Source organism: Cryptotermes secundus, unplaced genomic scaffold (assembly GCF_002891405.2).
Source record: "Cryptotermes secundus unplaced genomic scaffold, Csec_1.0 scaffold685, whole genome shotgun sequence".
Lineage (NCBI taxonomy): Eukaryota > Metazoa > Arthropoda > Insecta > Blattodea > Kalotermitidae > Cryptotermes > Cryptotermes secundus.
The window spans coordinates 159,931-186,420 of record NW_019734365.1 but is presented as its reverse complement, the minus strand read 5'-3'; the positions used below and the strand labels follow the sequence as shown (position 1 = coordinate 186,420).

The window sequence follows — 26,490 nt, the reverse complement described above, 5'->3', positions numbered from 1 at the left end:
CCATATTACATGGTTCGGCTGTATACGGCCATCATCAGGTGTCTTGTATCTTGCTAAAATTGTTACATTGTGGGTCAAAAATTATGTATCGCGTGTGAACGTGATATTTCCTAATTAAACTAAATTAATGAAGAAAATATTTGAATGTTAATTCAATTAATTAATTTTAATTAAATTTAATTTAATGACCGAATACGGTCATTATCTTGCTAAAATTGTTGCAATTTAATTTATTTAATTAGGAAATATCGCTTTCACACGCGATACGTAATTTTGACATACAGTGCAACAATGTTAGCAAGATAATGGCCGTATTCGGCCGAAACATGTAGTGAGGAAGAAGGGTGACCAGATAACACATTGTATTTAAGACAAATATATATGTACAAATGATGTATTAATGCAACAGGCTGCTTAAATACAATATTATAAATCATCTAAATGAAACAACGGAACCGGCTCCAAAAGCGTCGTTTACGTTAAATATAGACATCATGCAACGTCGGTCGTTATTCAGAATGACTGAAATTTAAGCAGTTGAAATTATGACTTATCTGTTTGAATAGCAAGGCAACTAGGGTCTACATATGTTATATACATGAAGACTGTGATAATTTCTTTGTTTATTTTTGTTTTGTTTATACCGAGATTTTATCCGTTCAAAAGGTGTGTAACCACAATGCCAACCCATATTAGGGCTCCAGTAGAACGGTATGTTACAAAAAATGGATGAACCCAACCTCTCAACATCCAAGTAGCACCAGCCTACTGACACTGCTGAGTACAGAGTGATTCTAATTTATTGTCGGGGTTTCCGTGGCCTATCATTTTCAAATAAGAAGAAAATCAAAAGAAAACTGCTTACGGAATATGAAAATGTAACTCAAAAATTTTGTTACTTATGGAATCAAAGCAGACAGTCTGCTTTTACCGGTTCTCACGGTCTCTTCGCTTGCAGATTTCTTATATTTTTTCTTCTACCCTGAAGATGGAGGCGATACGTTCCTCCGAAACGTCGGTTAACACCACATATACACGCTGCCAAATCCCAGAAGACTGCTTTCTTCAGTTCTATTTTTTTCTTTTCGGTTTGAAAATTATAGGCCGCGGAAAACCTGGCAATAAATTAGAATCGCATTGAACAGCCGCTACTGCCTGTAACAGTAGTTCACGTCTGTCAATGAACGTCACAACGCGTCGGGATATTTTAATGACAACTTTACCTCTCTTATCTTACGGATGATTTTAAATTCTGAGAGACAGTTCTTTGGGGATGTGATCTCTGTGTTGGCATATTTCCGACTTTATTTCTTTAGAACTATGTTCGCATAAGAGGAATTAGAAATAAGCCCGAAAATACGAAAAGCAGAGATCAGTTCTAGACCTAGGTACAGATGGAATGATAATAGTAAAAAAGTCTGTAGAGAAAGGGGTGTGATAAGGTTGACTGGATCTGATTCAGAACGTGGCTTAGTGGCAAGGTCTTGCGAGAATGGCAATTAACCTTCGCATTTTCCTTAAAAGACTGGTAATTTCATAATAGGGCCAGTGATTATCAGTCTCTCACGAAGGACTCTGAAACATGGACCTCGTTGCTCTGTTGTATAATACGAAACAATTACTGAGGTGTCCACTGAACTCCTCATTTGCTGAACAGTTCCATCTTCTGAGATACAACGCCGTGTAGGCCATTGAAAGACGACGTTTCGGAGGAACGTGTAGCCTTCATTTTCATGGTCGAAGAGTAAGGCGAGCAGGAAACCAGCGTGAAGCAGGTAGCAACCAGAATCTAAACGTCAGTTGAGTTTCAACGGACTACACGGCGTTATATCCGAGAAAATAAAATTCTTCATAAGCACCACTGTAAGAACAACAAATCCCACATAATTTTTTGTATGTTTCGAGAAATTAATAAACAAAATTTTATCTGGAACCTTCAGTCCATGAATTTTTCCTTTAACGCATTAAAATATCTCCAGTCTTTCACTGATGTGCCTAATGAATCGCAGACACAACGGAGAGATTCTGAGCCAAGCCTAATCAGTCCTGTTCACAGACCCAGCCATCGCTTGCTCAGTAGTTCACAATCTTTGCACTGCTGTGTCTTTGTTATTTGTATAGTGACAGTGTCAGACACTAGCTAAATCTAAAAATGTCTCGTCTTCCAGTTCTCGTCATGATCATAGGAAGTAAATGTCTATGTTTGTATAATGCATGTTTATTATTCTTCATTAATTCATCAATGGCTCTGCAGCCCTTTCTTGGGCCCTGACCTCTTCTTTACTTTCGTAATACATTTGATACAGAAGGTAAGACTCCTTGGACAAATGATCAGCCCGTCGCAAGGCCGCTACCTCCACAAAGGACAATACAAACGTAGAATAAACGCACACACAAATATCCATGCTTTGAATGGAATTCGAAGCCACGATCCCAGCGTTCAAACGGGCGAAGAAACTTCATGTGTTAGACCGCGCCGCCACTGTGTTCCGCCTCTGATTCTTCATTGCTGCATAAATATACTATCTAAGAGCGTCGGTCAGTTACTTAGTTAGTGACTGTGTCGTTTTTTCCTTATTTTTAAAGAAATAGGAAATTCATTCCAGAGAAACGAATTTTAACTTATGTAACGGCTTGCATATTAATACATTCCTAGAACGCATAATATTCAACACTTTGAAATATGGATGTTTTTTAAGTGAAGGAAGTAACTGAATTTCCGAATCAATCACTTGTTTCAGAAATTATTCCCAAATGTGTGTGAAATTTGAGTGTCTTGAACTGGGTGAAAAGGCTATGAACCATCTTCTTGCATCTGTGTCATTTCATTTTGACCCGGAAATTATAATTTCTTCTCTATTACTCCGTAACGAAATGCAACAAGGTCCAGGCCTTTTAATGGAAAACAAATTGCGTAATACCATTGTGTAAATTACTGCACACATTTATTTAAATTTTATTTCTAGTAAATGTAAGATGCAAACAGATGTATTATTGTTGTTGGACCCAACTAGTGAGAACATACAGAAGAAGGGGCACAAACATGGACGCCGCAAAAAGAAAATAATGCAGAATGGAGAAAGAGGCTTTTTATGCTGAGGCAAACAAATTTTAGTGTGAACAACGATATGCAACAATATGGAAATATTTTGACTTATGATCTAGTGCAGTGCGACAGTTTCAGAAACTGAACAGTTGCCTGAATATGGCCAAACAGGGTAGAAAAATGTAGAATTTGATGCAATTCCAATACTATTTTAAATAAAAGGGAGATTGTAAATAGTTTTAGGTTGCATTAGGGACAGAAATGGATGAGCGAGTGATAATTAACAAGACATTAGAAAATAAATTTCGTAATAAGAAATAAGAGACCAAAAAACCTCACACGTCATCACACATGTTATTAATATATTTAATATCAGCTAATGAAATGAACTTTCTTTTAAATTATCTTTATATCTGCAGACTACATTAGCCACAGGGACTGAACTTTGTGCAATGGCGGACATCAAAAGAAGAAAAGTCTCTGATTACCCAAATAGGTACTGGTAACCTAGCAACATCAAAAATGAATGAGAAATTGAGTTTGTTTTTAGAGACACTGATAAGACACACATCAGGGTACTGTCGCCTGTCATGACTTGTTTAAACATTCCGCCCAACTAATATCTATCAGTATATTTATTACCACAGATGTCAATAAGAAATCTGTTGTGGCAAGAGGCTGCAAATTGTCTACGAATTTTTTGTGTAGATAACTTAGTCAGCGGAACAGAGTTCCAGCTAACAGGAGCGTACTCAAGTTCAGATTGGACTAAAAATATTGTACAGAATAATCAGGCTATCAGAAGTTGAAAATGAGAAGATCACGTAAGTAATCAAGCCTGATATTTCTGAGCCTTGAGAGAAAATATAATGACATGGCCGTCAAAGTGAAGCTTAACGTCAAAATAAATCCCATGATTTTTAACACACAGAGAACGTGGTACTAAACCGTTACACAGTTTACATTTAAAATCTGTGCCATTAATTTCACGAGAATATAAGAGCCTGTAATAACTTTATTAGTAACACTGAGTTCCTGGGCCGCGCCATTGCTCAAGCAGTTAGTCGCTGACTTCCCACCGCGGCGGCCCGGGTTTGATCCCGGGTCTGGTCAAGTGGGATTTGTGGTGGACAAAGTGGCGCTGGGGCAGGTTTTCTCCGAGTATTTCGGTTTCCCCTGCCAATCTTCATTCCACCAATTGCTCCACAATCACCCTCACCTATCATCTGGGGCTGGTACAAGTGGCCGCAGTACAAGGGGCTTAGTCCCACCCCACTAGCAATAAAGAAACACTGAGTTCCAGACCATTATGCAAGCATCTCTTCACAGAACCAATATAACTTTGAAAAAGCTTAAATCATCAATGTTCTTGATGATTCGGTGCATCTAAAGAGCATCAACAAACAAAAGAAAACCAGAATTATAAATGTTGCCGCAAATATCACCATCAGCAAGTCGATTGCAGTGGATTTATGCTCCTGCTGCCATTTTGAATCATTCTAAATCCGTGGAAGTAAAATATTATATTTCTGGACATTATCCATTGTCCTGTATTTATCTAAACTCATCGTCCTGTTTACATTACAAAAGTCAACTTTTCGGTGACTGGATCCTGTCTCCGTCTACAGGTAAAACCTACTCAGTTGGGTCTAACCGACAGAGCTAGTCCCGCTCTATGGATTGGACCTATCTGAGTAGGTTTTCGTGAAGACGGAAACAGAATCCAGTCTCTTCAACGTTGTGTTTTGTAATATAGTCGTAAACAGGACGGTGATTTTAGATAAAGACAGGACGGTGGATAATGTCCAGAAACATAATATTTGTATTTATGTATCAAAGTCACAATCTTTTAGATCTTATCTAGGGAAGTAGATTCGAAGCCTGCTCGAGGCGGAAATGTGTGCATGTTTTCTGTGTTGTGTTTCCTGAATAGGTAGTGACTGTGCGACATACTGGTTGCATGTCCAGGAAAATTTAAAACCTGTAAGGATAAATTCTGAGAATTAATTACCAATGGAAACACACCAGAGAATCTAATTCATGGTAGCCGAATAATAATTAAATTAAATTCTTTATTATTTACGTGCCGATTCAACAGCCACAAGGCCAATTACAGACATAGCACAGTGTAGATGCAAGTAATTATGTTATGGACAAACACAACGTAAAGTCAAAGGCTAATTACAGGCAAGCACTGGAGGAAAAATCATTAATGCATAGATGTAAAGAAAAAAAAAAACAAAGAAATGAGTAATAATAATAATAATAATAATAATAATTTCATTAACACAAGTTGAAGTTGTTATTGAAAATTAAGAAATATAAAATATAAATATTTAGAAAGAATAATAATTATTCAAGATAATAATAATATCGGTTTCATTCAGAAAAGTTAGTCTCGCTACTAAAAATATTGTTAAATAACAAACTTTAATAAGTAAAACTTGAGTAACATATTCCAAAACGTTCTGTGTGCTGATTTATGCGGTTTCATAATGAATTATTTCTTGATAAGGCCGTTAGCTATCATTTTGGAAGATCCTGTACCCTGCTGCTAGTGCTTATAACTAGTGACATTCAGTCAGGCTACTTAACCGAACCTGCGATTAATCAGTGGCCCTACACATTCTCCCTTTACGACTTAGCGTAGAGACTGAACATGACTTGAAAATTTAGAATACTGAAACGAAAAGCAAGTTCAAGACATGTTAGGAATTTTGGCTTCCATAACCTCTCGATGCTTCTTTGCGTTGACAAGTTTTATTTTAGATCTGTTTCAAACGACGGTAACGAAATATGCAGCTAATGGATTGTATTTATTTTGAGTGTACTTCAGTATGTACTGCTTCAGTGCGGTGGACACGCTGCAATGCTCTGACGTCACCACGCCTCCTCTCATTAACTAGTCACAAGAAAACAAACGCGCTTCGCTAGACGAACTGTGTGGTGCCAAACAGCTTTGGTCTCATGGAAACATGTTCAGCCTTTTTTTTCTGTTTCCTTGGTGTTTTAAAGACAGGTTTCAGCTTCTAGAACTCGAACAGCAAAGGAGTAGCCTATCTGTGTCTTCAATTGGAATTCTGTGTATGAAGCCCTAATTAGCTTAGTCGTGAAATACAACGAGTGAAATATGAATTGGCTTAGCCTCAAATGTCAGGTCTCCTCTATATTTTTCCCAACAAAATGATAGAATTTAGGAAGACGTATAGGCCTGTGTCTGATTAAGTTATTTTATAAGCAAATGCCTAGGGGGACCACATTCTGTTTAGGAAAATATACAGGAATAATCAGCAGGCCTATATTAAACACATAAGCATACACATATGTTTATAAAAGTCTCATAAAGCAATTTTCTCTTTACATTTTGTGTGGCAAAGGAACCTGCCTTTTTTCCCACAATATTCTGCAGTTGCACATTGTAATAAGAACTTAATGGAAATGGGTTCTTCTTCTTCTTCTTCGTCTTCTTCTTCTTCTTCTCCTGTTGCTCCCACTTGGAGCATAGGGCATCCGTGAAACACTTCGTCTCACTTCAATTTCTTAATATATGACAGTTGGTAGGACTCTTTGGACAGGGGATCAGCCCGTCGCAAGGCCTCTACCTAACATAAACACAGAATATACACAAACAGACATGCAATTGATGTGATTCGAACCCATGATGCCAGTGTTCGACAGGGAAAGACGTAATGAAAGTTGTAAGGTATGTAAATTATGATAACATAAACGGTTATCACTGTCGCTCAATAGGATATTCAGCACGCCTTTACCTATCAACAAGGAAAATGATGTGTTTGTTCTGTCTGTTGGGAAATAGTTATCCATCCTTGCTTCGTAATCGTAACGTGATCTGCCCGAAACCATTCAGGGAGCCAAATTATTATTGGGTTTGCAGTAGCAGTGTAACGTCCTGGAGGGCTACTGGCATAAACAAATCATGGACCTCAACCTGTTCCTTCCGCATGCTTCCTTGTCTAATATTCATAACGAAGGAAAGAACAGTACTTGATGCGAAAACTCGTGGTGGTTTAGAGGAGCACTCCAGCGTCGTGTTCGGGACGTAATATGTTAGAATCTCGATCAGGAGATCAGCTTTATAGATAGGGGGGTTTTCGTTATTATTTTCAGTTCCTCCGAGCAAATTTCGACTTACTGACTCAAGCTGGAGCACACTACCTTCTTTCATATCTTTTCCTATTAATTATTTATTAATCACTCAACCATTCGATGCTGCATCATCTGAGCTCCTGACGGCGTCGTTAAAGGAAGAGTAGTTTGGTGGGAGGAAAAGTTGAAGAGCAACCATGCGAAAGAACATGATCATGAGAGGATATTATTAATATTCTAAAAAAAAAAACTCCGTATCCTGTAGTCCGTAAGCGAACTATACCGACAGAGCGACCGCCGCCTGCTGGCGAAGTTAGTGCCAACTTTTGCGGATAGCGGTGTCACGTGGTCAGCGCAATGGTTCCCCACTGCCGTTAATCTCGGTTTTCTAGACCGGAGCCGCTATTTCCTTGAAATAGCTCCTCAATTATCCTCACGAGGCTGAGTGGACCCCATTCCAAACCTACTACTTCTCAGAAAATCTGGTAGCGCCTGGAATGGAACCGGGAACTCTTGATCTGTAGTCAGGAACTCTGACCACTAGATTGATTATTAATATTCTATCTAGGGAAATAGGTTATGAAGTGTGTTAATCCTGCTGATGTCATCTCCAATGACATATTAAAGCTATTTATGTTTTGGGGGTTAATTTCAAATGTGTCACTTAGGTACGCAGTCCAATAAGTGATCCAGGAGCAGCCAACACGAGGAAACCTGAGGCTTAAAAGTGCGTCTGATAACCAGATCAAAAGTAGAGCTCGCCGCCTCAGCCATGGCTACCTGAGTGCGAGTTTCATTATCGACAGAGCCTCATTTTCATAGACCTTCTCATCTGTAATTATTATCACGGCTTGTTTCCATTCACAACAAACGCTTGAAATGTTGAGACACGTAATCTTTCGAGAAAACGCCGGCGAAAGATGGGGGAGGGAGAAGGTTAGTGAGAAGGTTCTTAAAAGAAACGACGTACAGACGTATAAAATTAGCAGAATTTTTTTAGAAACTCTGCCGAAATGGAGATTCATACTAATGTCCCAGGTATTACACCTGGCGAAGAAATGCGTTGGAATAAAAGAAATAGTCAGTTGGTTTATGATGGAAAATACAAGGGAAAAAATAAATTGACACGCATTTTAACAGGCTAAGTGCTATTGTCGAGGTTATTTTCGTTAAGAAACTAATACGAGTGAAGAATTATATCTTCTGAGATAATACTCCTTGTAGTTCGTTGGAAGCCAATCGTTAGTTCGGTGGAACATGTCGCATCAGTATTCAAGGTCGAAGATTAAAGTAAACAAAAAACAAGAGTGAAGAATGTAGGAAGCAGAACTTCTCCGAAACTTCGGTTGCCTTTTAGTGAAGTGCAAGGAACTGAGGTCCTACAAAGAAGAGTGCCAACAGTCTGAAACCTAAAGGTAGCATAATACTGTGGGCAAACTCGGTGGCTCTCCTTGGGGGTAGTTTAGCACTGTCGAAAAGCTCTGAAGTAAATTCTTCCTCCGTTGACAATGAAATAATTGATACATGGCAGAGTGGGTGTCCATCTTATTGCATAAATCGTCTCCTCCCATTATCAATATGGAGCCGAGTGTTACGTGGTAGGGTTCGAGTCCTAGCAAGTGTCCAACGTACTGTATTGTTTGCAACACTTACCGTTCATCGGGCCGAATCTGTGGAGGGAATCACTGAATTGCTGCAGTCTGTCCGCTAGGTACTGCGGTGAGCCACCATTCTGAAATAATAATAATAATAAGAAGAAACTATTGAAATAACAATCACCTCCCCCATTACTTTTCTCACAGTTTCCAACATATATTTTGAAGGATATTATTTGTGTCTTGATCATAGTAATATTGGAACTATATAAAGAATTTGCTCAAAAATCTCTTAACCCGAAATATTCCCTCGCATTAATAGAGATGTTAAGATTCAAAACTGCCAGTTAATTTGTAGAACAGTATCACAGCGTTGTGAGTTGTGCCCTGAACATGGAGGATATTATTTCGAACTATTTTTGTAAATTCTATAAGTAATAAAGACATTACTGACATATCTTTGCACATTTTACTAAACAGTTAACTAACTTTTTGTCCATCCTGTGTTTTATTACACTCCTAACATCAGAAATTTTAAGAGATAATACTTTGATTCGAGAAAGGTGGAATTAAAAAGCTTCTTGATTTAGATTATGCCATTCCCATATATTTCTTATATTTCTGGGGATTTTAAATCAAGTACTCTTGCGGTATAAAGGGCAGTAGGCAATAAGAATTAGAAAGGCCTAAATACGCAATAAAATGGTAGAAAGAGGAGCCATAAGAAAGCGCAAAATTCAGTTTTAAATCTCCTGAACATCAGAAAACTTGCAACTCCCAGTTCTTGAGCAGGAAAGTTATAATTCGAGATCGGAGAGAGAAGGAGAGGCAGAATGTACTCTAGAAAACGGTAAAAATTTCGGTCCTAAGGGAGGACACGTGATAAGGAAATTGGTAAACTTATGTAACGCCTAATGCATACCTGCAATAAAGAAATCAATACAAAATAGGTAAACTAAACCGAAAATAAAGTATTTGCAATATATTGTGACATGACGCCTGAAAGCCGGAATATCGAATTCGGAGCGCGACGTCCATTGCTAGACAACAAATCGGTAATCATGTCTCCGCTACAACAGCAGGGAATACGTCGTTGCCTAGGTGACAAGTGGAAAGACGTTCCCATGACAACGCGTACATAAACAAACATTTACTACGCATACGAAAAGGAAACCCTTCAAAGAGGTGCGTTTTATGCCGGCCGCGCGGCGAGTATAGGAGGAGACCAGACCAGTAGTGGATTCATTCATCAATTCGTAAACCATCGGTTAAGGGAATTCAATGGTTGAAGTGCTGAAGGCTTGATTTTACTTGTAATATTTAAGATTACTTAGTGATCTCTAAGAACTAATTGTAGTTACGACTTGTGAGTATCCAGTAAATCGATTCACCAATCCAAACCCCGTGTACAAGTCACTAATTCACGTGACAATATTTATACTCCAAATTGCAGCAAAGTATACTTCTCCACTCTTATCTATTATCAGATATAACTGGGCCCCGTAGTTCTTCCACTGAAGAGCTCCAGTTTAATGATCCTGAACGAGCATGTTGTGTGTTTGTATGCGCAAGTGATTGATAATTTGAGAATCCGATTCGTGAAGCTTGGCTTTCTGATTAATCATCTAAATGATTCACAGTTCCGCTGATTACAAAGGTGGAGCACTAGCGCTGCTGGTTGTGCTCAATTTCGTTCATTCCTACATTTGTCTTGTGTCACTTTTTCTCTTCCGTCTCACATAAAAGGAAGACCAGAAGGCGCAGAGTTACTATCCCAGAGAATCTCACGCGGCTCTCTTAAAGTTAGGAGCCAACATTCCACTACTTTAAATCACGCGCGTCTTGTTTTGACTTTCCACATCCGCCGAAAGAACTCTTCTTGCAGCATAAGGATAGCTATGAACAGGGTGCAAGCGGATTCAGGGGATCTTTGGGTAATATATGGGCCTCTGACCTCATTCTATCTCTGAAGGACCAACAACAGCGAAGATGGCTCTGGGGATCAGGTTTCGCTTGTGTCTGTCTCTTCATTCTTCGCGCCTGCTCATCTCACCCCACACCATTGCTGTATCTCCCTACTCAACCCCCATTAACCTTTCTTCAAACATGTCCTACTGAGAATGCTACTGGATTGAGTGCAGAAGAAAAGAACCACTCCGCCATGTGAACGCAAGAATGGCTTTCGTCACACTTAGGGTCTTGATATTAGTCATTGAGAATACTCGAACGAGACTACAACATCCCCTTGAGCCTCTAGTCTACATTTAAGGATTTCCGGTCTGTAAAAGAAGTTTTTATTTTTTAAATTTATGTGACTTCTTTAAAGTGGTTTGGTAGATTTAGTCACTTCAGTTTCTATGCGAATTCCTGAAAGTCTTATTTTGAACCAATGAAGAATGTAAGACCAAGTAAGAGTTTGTAGACTGCCATGCAGCAGTAGTGGTAGTAGTAGTCGGTCTTAATAATTTCCTTCCAAATCTTCTTTATCATCTATCACCTCACTATATTACACAATGTAGCCCTGGTACTGAAAGCGCATCTATTTTTTTTATTACTAGTGGGGTTGGACTATTTTTTATTTCTAGTGGGGTGGGACCACTGCGACCACTTCTGGCCTATTGTACCAGCCCTAGATGATAAGTGAGGGTGATTGTGGAGCAATTGGTGGAATGAAGATTGGCAGGGAAACCGAAATACTCGGAGAAAACATGCGCCAGCGCCACTTTGTCCACCACAAATCCCACTTGACCAGACCTGGCATCGAACCCGGGCCGCCGCGATGGGAAGCCAACGACTAACCGCTTGAGCTACGGCGCGACCAAAGCGCATCTAAGTAACCGATGAAAAAAGAAACGCAATTTCTTCTAAAAGTTCCATTTAAAATCACGTTGTGTAATTTTCACTGAAGGTATGTGATATCACACTCTAAAATATACTTCATACCTGTAAAAGATGCGGAGTTGTTTTGTGAGTAATTTCTGACGAAAAATTGGTTTTGTCGTGAATAACATCGCTGCATACATGTCATTATACTGTTCCTGTGTCCAGTACTTCGAGTCTGTAGTTGCAGTTGTATTATTAGACGTTCCTTTACGTTGATTTTATTTGTCCCACTTTAAATTTCTCTCAAAGAGCCCTGAGTTTGGTTTCCAGACACTTGGAATTTTAATGAGGTTTCCTGAAGACTCTTGACTTCACACGTGAGAGGCCGAACTGCTATCCATCTTACTAGATTTATAGCGTAAGTTGAGTAGCTTTTGCATTGAGCACAGAGTTTCTCTCTTCGAAGACTCAGTTCAGTCTAACAATTGTTTAAAATTAAATAATATTTTTTGATAAGGAAATTAGTGGAATTTTTTAATTTGTGGCGGTCAGGTATAGATAATGCAGATATTGTTAAGATTTGAGGTTTACACTACGGTGTCTATGAAGAGGAGGAACGTATCGCCTCCATATTCAGGGTATAAGAATTCGCGAACGGTGAAGCAACGTGAGCAGGTGGCTGCAGACCTTCCTCCGAAATGTCGCCTTACAAAATATCTACACGGCGCCCCATCCAAGAAGACGGCATTCCTCAATCCAGATATTACGTCTGCAGCAATCTTGTTGATATATTCTGTAAAATGTGTCGATATATAGAGCAGTTGTCTCACAACCCGAAGGAATTGTGCTCCTGAGATCAGTTCTCTTTGTACTCCATAGTTTACTTCAGTGGCACTGCTCAAAATATTGTGTTCATACTTCTCTCGGCTTCTCTGCACCGTACTCAACTGAAATTGGGCTGGAGCGAAAGCTTTTGATGTACTCTTATAGGCTTGTCCCTTCGAGAGTTTCTTGCGATTTCTCTGTCAGCTGAACGGCTTCATGAGAGGCGCGCTCAGGCCAAGGGTCATGATCCCTCCCTCCATCTCTCTCTCTTTCAGCTCCCGCGAAAAGAAATTATATACATAAATTTTCATAATTTTTTCAACCTTTGCGGACACGCTGTTCATGCTGGTGAAATAGTAAAGCTCATTGACTAAGATTCTTTATGATTTTCCTCAGTCTCTCCAGGGGATTGACGAAATAGGATAATAGGCTTATGTTTAAATAGGCCATAACTTGGTAACTGCAAACCACTATTTACTCGCCATTCATGCTATTCTCTTCGTGTCAGTAAATACAATAACATCTTTGCTTTTGAAATTATGTCATTAAACAAAATATGACTGAATCATATTTGACATTGTAACTACACAAATCAAATGCGTATCTCTGCGTAGCGGTTCTTACTGTAGGTATCATCATCTTGGTCTTAGGTACCTGCTATTTTGGATTTTGAGTGCTTTTGTCATTCCCTCGATGCAAATTTCAGAGCATTTCTTTAATGTAAATGCAGGGCACGACTAGGTCCTCTTACAGCATCTCATGCCATTTCCTATTAATGAACTGTACTTCTATAGTTCTCGTTTGCTGTCCAAAAACATAAAAATTAGAATATACAAAACTATATTTTTGCCTGTGGTTCTGTATGGGTGTGAAACTTGGTCTCTGACATTAAGGGAGAAACATAGACTGAGGGTGTTTGAGAACGGGTGTTGAGGAGAATATTTGGACCAAAGAGAGATGAAGTGACAGGAGGTTGGAGAAAACTGCATAATGAGGAGCTTCATAACTTGTACTCTTCTCCAAGTATAATTAGAATGGTCAAGTCAAGAAGAATGAGGTGAGCAGGGCATGTAGCACGAATTGGGTAGACGATGAATGCCAGAAGGAAAGAGAACACTGGGAAGAGCAAGGCATAGCCAATATTAAAATGGATCTTAGAGAGATAGGATGGGGATGGTATGGATTGGATTGATCTGGCTCAGGATAGGGACTAGTAGAGGGCTCTTGTGAACACTGTAATTAACCTTCGGGTTCCATAAAATGCTGGGAAATTTTCGAGTAGCTGCAGAATTGGCGGCTCCTCCAGAAGGGCTCAGCTCCATGAGTAAGTAAGCAAGTACCTCTATAGACCTAAGTGACAGACAGTGGTCAGGCAAGTCAAGAGCTTGTAGATTAGCTTAGCTGTAGTGCATGTGCTACACATTTGTTTTCAATTGTCACTAGGGAAATATCTACCTTAGATCTACCTTCGATCTACCTTCGGTTCCTCCTGAGAAATGGCAGTTCATACCTTAAATTGTGTCCTAATTCCTTTGGCGTATATTTTGTCTTTAAGTTCACTATTTCTCAGAATTCTGCTAGAACCTCTGACAATTGAAACAAACTAACTCTCGTACAAAGTAACCAGCAAAATTTCAGATCAGTGATGAAACCCTAAACTTAAAGCTCGACACTCTGATAATGCGCTGCTTCCTCATGGCATTCGCTCATTTCAGGGGACTGTGATAAGTGTGCATGGGGCAACAGTGGAAAGATGATTAGTATGTGAAAACCAAAGAAATTAATGCGCCATTTTTTCCTCAAAAATGCCACACAAAATGAACTGAGACTGATCTCGAGGTTCGGCTGTGAGGAGTCAGCGCCTAACATAAGAACAGCTGTCCTGCTTTCGGAACATAGTAACAGGCATGTAAACTGCCTAACATATTTTATTTATCAATTCCAACTAAAAGTTTATCAAACGAAAATTTACATTTTTTTTTTGTTATTTTACACGTGCTTGTTGTTTGTAATGTTCGCCTTATATTTCTTGGTTTAGGTAATTCCTTACTATTGAATAAACGGCTTTAAAACTAATTAAACACTTTTTTTTTTCTTGGCACTACAGCCCCAGTGAGCCTAGGCCTACCTCCATGAACTTCCGTTCACTTTGGTTTTTCTAGATCTTACACAGACGGTAGGACTCATTGGGCGAGTGATCAGTTCGTCGCAAGGAATGAAACACCTTAGTAGGTAAATATTTCCGCTCCATACTTCAGGTTTAAGCTATAAAATATAAATCTTAATTAGGTTTAAACTCATTAATTATAAGATTATTTAACAACACTGTTTTAACGTCGGAGGTTAGGCTTAGGTAGCATTGAATTGCCTGGGAAAACAGTCAGAAATTGTCACAAAATTTGCACTTGGAGCAATCAGTCGTGGCCTACATCGAGCTAGTATGTTAACATTTACCAAAATACCTTAATAAAACCAGGAGAATACTCAGAATAGTCACTAACCCGGCTACAAATCGACCCGGTTACCGCCAAGGTACATATCTAGGGCGTTACCACTGACTTCTCGGAAAGCAGCTGAGCCAGAAACCAGCCGTTCTGCTGACTCTGCTGTGCAAAGTGTTCCTTACTTTTCCAGCTCCTCTTCTGTGGTATGATGGAGTAGAACAACGGGCCTTAAAACCTCCATCGATCCGAAATATCGCTTCAGTGTAAGATTTGGCTACATCTCGTTTCTCGACAATGGCGATTCTGTATCATTAGGGAATCGAGTTTCTGTCTCGTTTCATAGTGAGGGACTTTATGTACCGTGGCAATAGATACTTAATTGAATTCCCCTTTCTGCCTGACGTAAGGAAGAAATCGCTACGAAGGAGCAATCTGGCAGATCTCTGTAACAAGACTACGTCAAAGCTGAGATTCTTGTATTGCAAGAGTCGTGGTTAAATTTAAATTTAGAGAAAATTTTATTTGATAACCGAAAAGCGTCCTCCTTAAGGACACACGCGCTTATAAGGCTATTGATTCATCCTCCCGAATCATTTACCTGGGTTAACGAGTGATTTGAAAGGTCACGGGGTAGCGCTGAGGCACTATGCTACAAGCCAGAAGGTCCAGATGAGTTGCGTTTTTTTTTTTTTTTCAATATACCTAATCCTTCCAGCCACACTATGGCCTGGGGTCGACTCAGCCTCTAACAGAAATGAGTACCAGGAATATTCCTGGGGGTAAAATGCGGCCGGCGCCTAAGGCTGACAACCTTGCTGCCATCTGTGAACCGATTGTGTAGATAATGTGGGACCCTCAAAGTCTCCCAAACCTATGGGCCTCCATGGCCTGTTACAGGGTTACCTTTTCTAATGTATTTACTTTACGATGTTACATCATGCAAATTGACACAGTCAACATGAAAACGGAAGTTAAGTTACTTTTTGAGAACGAATAGTATTGTCAGTGTTTTAGACAAAACCGTATCTCTCTCTCTCTCCGTCACACTTTCATGACGTCACGGCATGTTTAGCATAATTCACAGAGAAGAGATACAACAACAGGTCTAAATATAATTTGCATTATGTCATGATGAGTTAAACTATGTTTGAAATATTTTCGCTACAGTTAATATTTAGTATAAGGAAGAACAATTTTTTTACATTGTAGGATTTGAGGTTTTTACGGCGGCGACTATGAAGAATGCCGTCTTCTGGAATGTGGCACCGTGTAGATCTTGTGTGAACTGACATTTCGGAGGAACGTTTCGACTACATCTTCAGGGTAGAAAATCCGTGAGCGAGGAACTTGCGTGAGCAGGTTGCTGCAGACTGCATCCAGATGGAGGCGATACGTTCCTCCGAAACGTCGCTTTACATAAGATATACAAGGAAGACGGAATTCTTCAATTTTTGACATTGTCTTTGTACGTGTATGGTGTAATCAGTTTCATATCTGCAGTTGAGAATCTTAGTAAATAAACTTAAAGACCAGTGGCACACTCAACGCACACTTCTTCAACACATCCCACGTTGTGTTTCTGCACATAAGTGATTGCATTTGTGTTGCACCCTATAGCTTGTAGCTGCCGGTGTATTCATTATAACCCAAGAATCAGCCCAGTACTACACTGATATAATACCTAGCCTTCAAAACTAAGTCTACAGTTTGGCGGGATTCCAGAGCCCCCTGGACTAAGAATACCTCTTATTTTAATCGGGGGGACAATCGCCAGTTTGTCCTCGCTACTGGGGCACGACTGCGCTGCGATGTCCCAACACGGGACAAACCCATCGCAAACCTTCAGCTCATGGACTAGGAGCTCCGAGAGGCTGTTTCTACAAATACAACTTCGATAATTATTTCGAAATAATTTCCCAGTAAAATGACATTTAATTTACTACATTTCATCGGCACAAGTTTGCATGGAATTCCTGCTTCCTTTAGTCTTAGTGCCCTATACTTATTTTAACATATTGCGACGAATATGACCATTGCTAGACAACGGTTCATTAAACACATTATGCAGTCAACCGTAGAAGGACCTACGTTGCTGGGTAGTAAGTCACTAGGCACGTTTCGTAACAACGGACAAACATCGAACCCAACACAAGAACCGTTCGAGGTTCGCCCCGAATTATAAAAGGGAGTTCATTCGTGATTTCATTCGGCATTCGTCATTCGTAAGAACAGTCGGTGTTCAGCTGTGAAGTGTTAACCTGCGGACAGCGGAAGCTGAAGAAGTGACCGGTTCGTAATCAGAACCAAGTTAAGTCAGGGCGGAAGAGAAGACGCTCGTAATCCAGTAAGGAATGGAGCGAGTATTAGATAGCCTTTGATTTTGAACTGGTATAATTGATTGTAATTTTAAATAAGTGTCAATAAATCCAGTCATCCAACCCAGAGCTCGTTGTTATTAATCATGGAATCCCGGATACGTGAAAATATTATGCATCAGAAGAATTTACAATACCATTGTGTTTGAAAATGGGAAATATTCTGACCATTGAGGAATAAAAAATGATCAAAAATGTTCGTAGTTCCTTTTAAAGGAACGAAAGTGAAGTAAGTTTGAACAGAGAGTAAGTTAAGGTTCTTAAGTTAGTAATATTTATAAACCTGCTCCATATGCCTAGCGAGACACTTCCTTGAAATGTCACTCAGCTGGTCAAATAACTCTCACTTTTTTATAGAAGCCAAAACTTCATCACCGCGTTCACAAAGTCTGATAATGAACTGCCAAGGAATATGAAATCGACAAGTTAAAAAAAAATGTCAACGCATTCCAATTTTGGTTAAAACTAGAGAGAAATGACCGACATGTGGCATAAAGACGAACATAATTTTCAGCGCGTATCTAGAAAATAAATCCTTCCGTGTTTCCTGGGTGGAAAAAATTGCGAACCAAAGTTGGAAACTAAGACATATATTTTATTCTCAATATGTTATCAGCAAACCTTGCTCTTTCCGGAGTAATTAGACAAGGATTGTTTCTCTATGCGTACGTTTCTTAAATTATATATTGAACAATTGGCAATGATCTTCCAAACACATAAGATAATTAGCGAAATATAAAAATTGTATTCCGAACACATGCAAAAGTTTTCGAAGTGTTTCATTCTCTAACATAATTAAACAAATATTCCTTCCATAAGAGTTCATGTCTATTTGAATACAAATTACAGTTAATATATTTATAATTATATGTAAGAGAATAAATACTTTTTAGCTTATCTGAATAAATACTTGAGCAAGTATGTTAGCATGTCATTTGCAGTTCCCTAGTCCGATCTTGCCTGTTGAGTGCACAATGTATATTTTTAGATCCTTGTTTATATTTGGCAGGTCCCCCTCCCATCTCATAAGAGTTATATTGAGTTGGTAATGCTCTATGATAAGCTCTCACACAGCCTCAGTGCTCTGTGTACATTGCTGGCGACACCACCACCATGCTCCGGTATGGAAACCGAACAGTGTTCTATCTTAAAGGTTATATTGTTTCTCTGGGATAAAACGCCGTGTAAACCGCTGAAATCGACCGATGTTTCTGTCGAACATGTCGCTTCCATCTTCAGGTTCAAGAATAAGCCAAACAAAAGGCCAACTTGAAGCAGATGGCAAACAGATCTCTTGTTCCTTGCATGAATTATTCTTCGACCCTGAAGACGAAGACGATATATTACTCCAAAATGTCGGTTGGTTTTCAACGAACTACACCCTGTTATATCACATAAAAGATAATTCTTCATAGTCGCCGTTGTGACGACCTCTAATCCTACACAGAAATGTGTCTGATTTTGTCTGTGATGTTCATGGCTCAAACTCCGATGAGACCCAGCTATTGACATTTTTCTTTCCGCTTACAAAAGTATTTAAAAATGTATAAATAGAAGCTTCTCACTCTTTGTTTAAAATAAATAACTTTTTTTTGATGCAACATCTTTAAATATACCAAAAATTATCGTAAAAAACAGATGCGAAAAGAAAATAGCTTTTTTATATCAGTTCTAGTTTACAAAGAATATTTTTTAGTTTATTTAAATACTCATTCTCGGATATATTGGGATATATAGCGTCAAGTAGAATTATTACTGTGAACAAATCCGGTGTGGAGGCGGGTTAGAATACCTCCACCATAGCCCTGATAGATGTAGAAGTTGACGANAGGCGACGAAAAGCGAACCCCGTGCCTGGGGGTATAACTGGGCCACCCTGTCACTAGGAGACATAAATACAGAGACTTGGCCCTCCAGGTTACTGTTTAAAAGCAAGGCTGAAAACCTTGTCCAATAAAGAAATTACAGATGCCAAAACCAAAGAAGTGAAAACCACATGACAAATCTAGCAGAATCTCCAAAGTAAGGTATGGCTCAAAAATGGATATCTTGCCATTGATGACGATGATGAACTAGGAAAAATGTCTAAGGTCGCCAAGGGCATTTCTTCAAGGTACTATTCACTCGTAGTATTTCTGGGGAACTTCAGTGGGAATAACAGACTTCAGTCCGAGAATCCAAACTTTATAATAGTTTTTTTTTTTTTAGTTTCTATGGGTGGGGTGAGACTGAGTCCACTTGGTATTGAGGCCACTGTTCGACCTATTGTACCAGCCCTGGATGGTATATGATGATGAAAGTATAGCAGTCGGTGGAATGAGAATTGGCAGGGGAAACGGAATTACTTGGAGAAAATCTGCCCCAGTGCCACTTTGTCCACCGCAAATCCCATATGACCTGAACTGGGTTGTAATCTAGGTCGCTGCAGTGGGAAGCCGGTCACTAACCGCCTGAGCTATGGCACGGTCCCTTCTTGATTATAAGGATTAAAATTACTGCTAGCCACCAAAAAGAAACTGTCGGTTTTATTATTTATTTATTAGATCTGTCTGCAGGATAGAGATTTCATGCTTCAGCTGCATCGGAATATTGAGGCCAACCCACCGAACCTCCACTCATCCCTTACTGCACAACACCATACATCACCGTCAGATGGCTTGTTGCAGTTTGGCCCGTTCTGCTTCATTGCAGTTAAAGCCCTGGCGACTAATGAGAACACATATCTCTTAGTTTTTCTTGTAGTAGCAAAGGAAAAACTAAAATAAAACAAGAAAAAATATCCTAAATCCCCCGTCACTGAATTAATGACCTGACTTCGTCCTCGATGCTGTAAAAGTGTAACTAGAAGTTCTGTCCTGTTGCTAGGTAACAAACAAAGGTACAAAATAACCGATAAAATGAGACAAAAAAGAGTTGAAGTATAAATTAACAATTTGTCTATGTTTCTTAAGAATCAGAATAAAGGAAGAAGGCAATGCCATTCTCAGTAACCGACGTGGCAAGAGAAAATAAACGCACATACCCAATGAGCGAACTCCGACTGCAAGGAGCGGAAGCACCATCTGTTTCTCAGTCGCTTATTTTCGTTCCAGCAACATACACAAACTGAAATGTAGTGTACAAATCCTATGGACCGGTTCATTAGACTGGATATAATAGCAACACATGAAGTACTTTTTTTCTGGAAGAACTGTAAACTAATCCAATGACTACAGCCATTATTTTCGCCGATTTCTTCTAATGTTAAGAGAGCTGGTAATCTGTCCGAATTAAAACCCTGAAGCACAATAGACCATTGAAGGTCACAGTGCTAGGGCCAGTTTTATGGCTCACCCCTCATACTCATACTCAAACTCAAATTAAACCCTACCTGCTTTTGTGCAGCTAAGTTCAGCAACTGAAAATAATCAGATCGTCGGTAGAAGAAACCGGAAATGCAAGAGTGCTAACTCAGAGTCCGCCTTCAGACCCAATACTGGACCAGTTCCATCCCCCATCCCCCCAAAATCCCTGCTCTCAAACTCCTTAAATATTCATATTATGTTAAACTCTGATGTCCATCCTAGTCTCACTAAGTGACCAATTTGCAGGATATTTTGTCATTGAAAGACCGCCTCTTTGGTCTAGTGATCAGAGTTCCTGGCTACAGATCCAGAGGTCCCGAGTTCGATTCCTGACGCTACAAGTTTTTCTGAGTAGTAGTGGGTCTGGAACGGGGTTCACTCAACCTCATGAGGATAATTAAGGATCATTTTTTCAAGGAAATAGCGGCTCCGGTCTAGAAAACCGAGTTTAACTGCCGTGGGGATCCGTTGCGCTGACCACGCGACACCCTCTATGCGATAAAGTTGGCAGCTTAAACTGCAGCAGGCCTGGCGTATTGTTGGAGGCAAAGATTCTAAGTATGTCACAGGAGATAGAAAACTGAGAGAAGAGACAACTTCGGTGATCCAGACGTGGCTGGTAGGATAATATTAAAATATATGTCAAATAGTACATGAGACTGTAGCCTAGATTCAATTGGCTTGGGATAACGACAATTGGCATGCGCTGTGTATGCGGGAAATAAGCTAATGGTTAGAAGTGTACTTCTGGTAAACAAATTAAGAAACCAAGAAGTAGATAAAACACAAGTCATTTGTTAACAGTTTACTTTAATACCTACACTGTGTAAAGTTAGGAACTTCTACAGCTGGAATTAGATACAGTAGAGTTACTATGAATTATGAATAAGTGGGATTGTGGAACGTGGTTAGTTTTAATGTATCTTCCCCCTTTTTTTCTGCTGATACTGAGGGAAAACGCTTAAAAATAACAGCAAAAGTAACCAGTTTCAGCCAGGATTCAAACTGCACACCTCCAGAACGCGAGTAGGACTCATTCTCCTTGCGCAGACTTTGCTCGACAGGAGAGTATGGAATGGATGTTTACCTGTTTCCATACCGAAGTCAGTAAAATTAATCTTCTGCAAGTATTTTCCGTGTAACACGTTGACGGTGATTTTAGAATCGGCCAGCAGAACGTGCAGTGGATCTGATCGAGTCCACTAGCTCAAATAAGGATTAGAGAACGTGTACGGTTTTGTGAAACAAGTTATTACGGCAAGTCACCCTCACTCAGTTCCTCAAACAATGCAGCTTCAACCACTCCCCCGCTACTTCTTGTCATACATATCACGCTCAATGCAGAGACCACATCTAAAAGCACGCCCTCTATTTACAGATAGGTATGTAATACATAAATAGGACTGTTCATGATAGGCCTGTGTGTTACGTACTCACAAAGGACGCAGGCATAATTAATCTCAATGCCTGACAGATGGCGTTAATCGTCAGAAAGTCTTGCCATTTGCACTTACAAAAGGAATGGAAAAGAGTAACAGAGAAGAGATAGGAGATACAAAAAGTGTGTAAAAGTCTTGTCTCTGATGTTTTATTGGCCCTGTTAGTAATATCTAGTGTATTTTTGGAAAGCCACTGATACCGTATTAGACAGAACACAAGGCGAAATTTCATGAAAACACTGGTTCTCGGAAGAGAGGAGTCGCCTTGTTTTCTGGTCCTTAGGAATAAACAGGCCTCAGAACTAAATGACGTATTCAGTTTTGTCAAAAAAAAAAAGGAATCATATTTTTTCATTGGAAAAATATGGGTTCGCCTTAGGATTTAGACGTCAATTTTTAACAGTTGATATTGGCACTTAGAACAATGCGGGGCCCGGGGGAAAGACAGCTCATACAAGGCACTTAAAATCTCTTACAGGCGATAAACAAAGGAACTCAGTGACTGCGATGCTCCAATTCAATTTTAATGTCGCTTAGCTGCATTTTTCTAACGGAGTTCATTCTGAATTGCTATCACTGACCCCAAAGCCCTTGCAGGTTTAGGACGCTTTTTCATTTTCTTAATTTCTACACAGTCGGTAGGACTGCTAGGACGGGGGATCAGTCCGTCACAAGGCCCTTACCTACACACAAAACAACACAAACTCATAATAGACGCACGAAAATATTCATGCCTCCATTGCGAATCGAATCCACGATCCAAATGTTCGAGCGGGCCTTAAACTGCGCGGCGACTGTGATCGGCACTCCGACAGTAAAATCTAAAGTTTTCACTAATTAGCAGTACTGCAAAACTTGAAACGCCATTGACAGTTTGCCACAGCGGTTGTATATTTTCACAAAACCCAATGTCTTGAATCATTCACAATTAGTTGTTTAGATTTCATCCACCTTTAATTACTTATTATTTCAATTACAATATCAACGTATTGGGTTTAAGGTTCTTTCAGCTATGACCACCAAGAGAACGATCTTCTGGCTTACAAATTAACCCTGAAGACAGAGGCGATATATTTTTCAAACTTTTGGCTTATTCCGAACTATACGGCATTACAAGAAACCTCAGTCGAGATATCTGATGTTCCGGCCGAGATTCGAACAAGATCTTTGAGAATACGCTATGCCAGCCTGATGGGAAGTATAATTTAGTACAGTTCTGTATGATCAGTGTTTCATAGAGGGAAAGTAGCTGGCACAAAGCATGAAAACCCGGACATGATCACGTACCTAATGCTGGCAGCGGGACTACAGTATCCAGTATCATAAGAACGCTCGCGTCCGTCCAAAGGTTTTGGGAGTTAGACTAGGACAAAGGGGCAGAACTACAGCTGAGGAGGTGACATAAAATAGCAGAGAGTGACAGAGCTGCAGGTGGTGACCTGTAGTAGGAAAGAGATTGGGCCTCACAGACAAGAACCAACTTTGCCGGCGTTAAAGAAGAACTGTTGTACATCTCCGAACCTCTGTAACGATGGTCACCAGGGTCTCCTATTCTCAATGATAGTTAAATGGAGCTTCCTCTCACCTGAGTTATCATGTCTACGGGTATATAAATATTATTGTTGGCTCTCTGGCTAAAGTCTTCCCCCCACATCATAATCCTTCCTGATGTGTGCTCATCCTAACAGAAATACAATCAAATGCTGCACCTGCCCTCTCTAGGTGCCCATAAGGCCACTAGGTTCACAAACGAACAAGCAACTTGTTTCCGTGCAGACGTTTCAGAACACAATACAAGAATTCTGAATATACCGTATTTACGCATGTATAGGCCGCACATTTTTTGCCAAAAATTCAAGAGGAAAACTGGGGTGCGGCTTATATTCGAAATATTCGAAATCACACTGCATTAAAAAAAATATATTCATAATTAGTAATACAGGGTGTAATACTCCTGAAATAATATTCCAAGAAAATTATTTTTTCTATAATTTCTGTCTGAAAATTGTGCTGCGGCCTATACACGCACGCGGCCTATACATGCGTAAATACGGTAAGTAGAATATATCTGTTTGCTTAATTAACCATCAGTAGCACTTAGACACTGTTCAATTCATAATAGGCCGCAAGCTTCCCTAAGATTGTAAATGCATCATCAGGTAGACAGCGTTTTTTCTTCCAAATTAATAACTGTGAAACCACAATGCTCATTATCGGGCGAAGTAGGTGGCTAGTTGGCAGTTAAAGTGGCACAGGTCCAATTTAGAGGCTTACACAATTATCGCTATTATTGGTTTCTTGTTAATGCAGCTCATATTTACGAACTGCATGAGAATTTAGTTTGTCACAAAAGATTTTGACTATAAGCTTCTCATATGTAAACACTGACTGTAGGCTTTTCATATTGTGGTTAATCTATGTAGAACTGTGTAAGATTTTAGGTTTTCACGGAGGTAGCTATTAAGAATGCCGTCTTCTGGGGTGAGGTGTCATGTAGATCTTGTATGAACCGGGGTTTCGGAGGAACGTATCGCCTCCATCTTCAGGGCAGAAGAATCCACGTGTGAGGAACAAGCGTGAGTAGGTGGCTGTAGACAAGACACAAGATCTACACGGCGCCACACACCGAAGACGGCATTCTTTGTGTAGAACTGGTTACAGATTTGATGTTAACATTATCAAATATATTCCAGATATGACACATTACATTTATGTATAAGTTTATGGCAGATCTAATGAATATTGGATACATTTTCCCTTGAATTCAATTTACAAGAGCATATGAGTTAAATGGAATCCTACATCTATATGACAAAATAAGGCTAGACGGGAAAAGTATTTTTATAAAATTTTGAAGAACTGGAATGGTAAGATTGACTCCCAAGGGAAACTACTGTCATATGAACTAAGTCTCATTAACATAAAGGCAAACATGATGTACGAAAATAAAAGAAGGGGTTCCAGATTACCAGAACTTCTTCTTTGTATTGCTGAAATTCTGAAAATATCTCAAACCACATATGCTGAATATCCCCAGTTACTTTACACAGACTCGGACAGCATGTGTTGTGTGTATGGGATGGTATAGTTTGGATTGATGTGGCTCAGGTTAGGGACTAGTGGAGGGCTCTTGTGAAGACGGTAATGAACCTTCAGGTTCCATAAAATGCTGGGAAATTCTTGAGTAGCTGCAGAATTGGTAGCTCCTCAAGAAGGGCTCAGCTCCATGAGTAAGTAAGTAAATATCTGTACCATATTTGTTTGAGTACGTTTTATCTGTGAAGTACACAATTGAGTGCACAAAGGCGAGGTCCGTCTTCCTATTCTTCATCTCCTAAACCTGTTTACATAATTCGATTTACAGGATGAAGCTGCATTGTACAGCAACTGAAAAACTTAAGAATTAGAATATTACATGTCGATAGTAAACAGTTGAAAAGCAAATATTCCTATCAGAGTAAACTGCAACTGTCTGGAATTTTCTCAACCTGCAGCTTAAGCACCTGATAAAACAGTTTAACTGCTCTCACTGAATCTACAAATTCCATCCCTACACTTAAAACCCATTCGTCACAGTCTTCCAGTCTCTTTTCGTTACTTCAAACAATTTGCCGTATGTTTTTTTATGTCTACGTTACTCTTCGAACTTCTGTATGAGATATAGTGCTCGTTTATTTTGTTAAGAATATACGTATCTTCCCCAGTATATCTTAGCCCCCTTTTTGTTCCTTCAGTATGAGGCGTATTGTGTATCACTATAAACTCTCTCTTCGTCCTTATGAACTTCATGGCGATGAGTAGATGTGATGCATAGATTTTTGTGAATGAAATCGTCCTTCTCCCTGCTTCTGCTGTGATTAAGATTCTTCATGAACAACAACGTGACTTGATGGTGTCATGTTCCAGTACACCGCGTTCACATGTGCGAGCCACATGCTGCACTCCCCGACTGTGGGAGAGCGGCGCTGATGCCACGTTACATACCAGGAAACACTTCACTTAATCTGCCCGTTACCAATAGGATGAAACAAGAACAGGGGAAAGTAATTAATTTGAATCTTCTTCGTTGGCCCTCTTCAGAACTATCAACAAAAATAATGAATTATTTTAAATACTTGGTAGGGGGCAGAAGTGTCACAAATTCGTACATAGGGGGCACATCAGAACAGAGAATGCCATGGATAGGCCTATATATCCATGCCCCAAAATGACATCGAACCCTCGAACCGAGTATTCGACTTATCCAAGACTGTAAACGTCTGGGTAATCATGTAGCTTTATTAACAACTTCAAAATTATCTCACAGCAGCAGAAACTATTTAATTGTCAGTGTACAGGATCTTTTAATCCTTTCTTTGTTTAATGTTTTGTTCAAAAGTGCTTCATTTCATATTCATGAAAGACTATACTAGTTCAAATTCCATTGAACCTTCAAACTGACAGCTTGAAATTCCTAGAGACGATACAGAATGTTGCTTTCGACTTAGTATAT

At 39.6% G+C, this 26,490-nt stretch overlaps 1 protein-coding gene across 1 annotated transcript in view; it reads right to left on the bottom strand.

Moving 5' to 3' along the window:
• LOC111868909 overlaps positions 1-26,490 on the bottom strand; it is an 81,914-nt gene that overhangs the window by 32,820 nt on the left and 22,604 nt on the right. Inside the window, exon 5 of the mRNA XM_033753233.1 lies at positions 8,807-8,885. Coding sequence (XP_033609124.1) covers positions 8,807-8,885 — 79 coding nt within the window. The remainder of the gene's footprint in view (positions 1-8,806; positions 8,886-26,490) is intronic.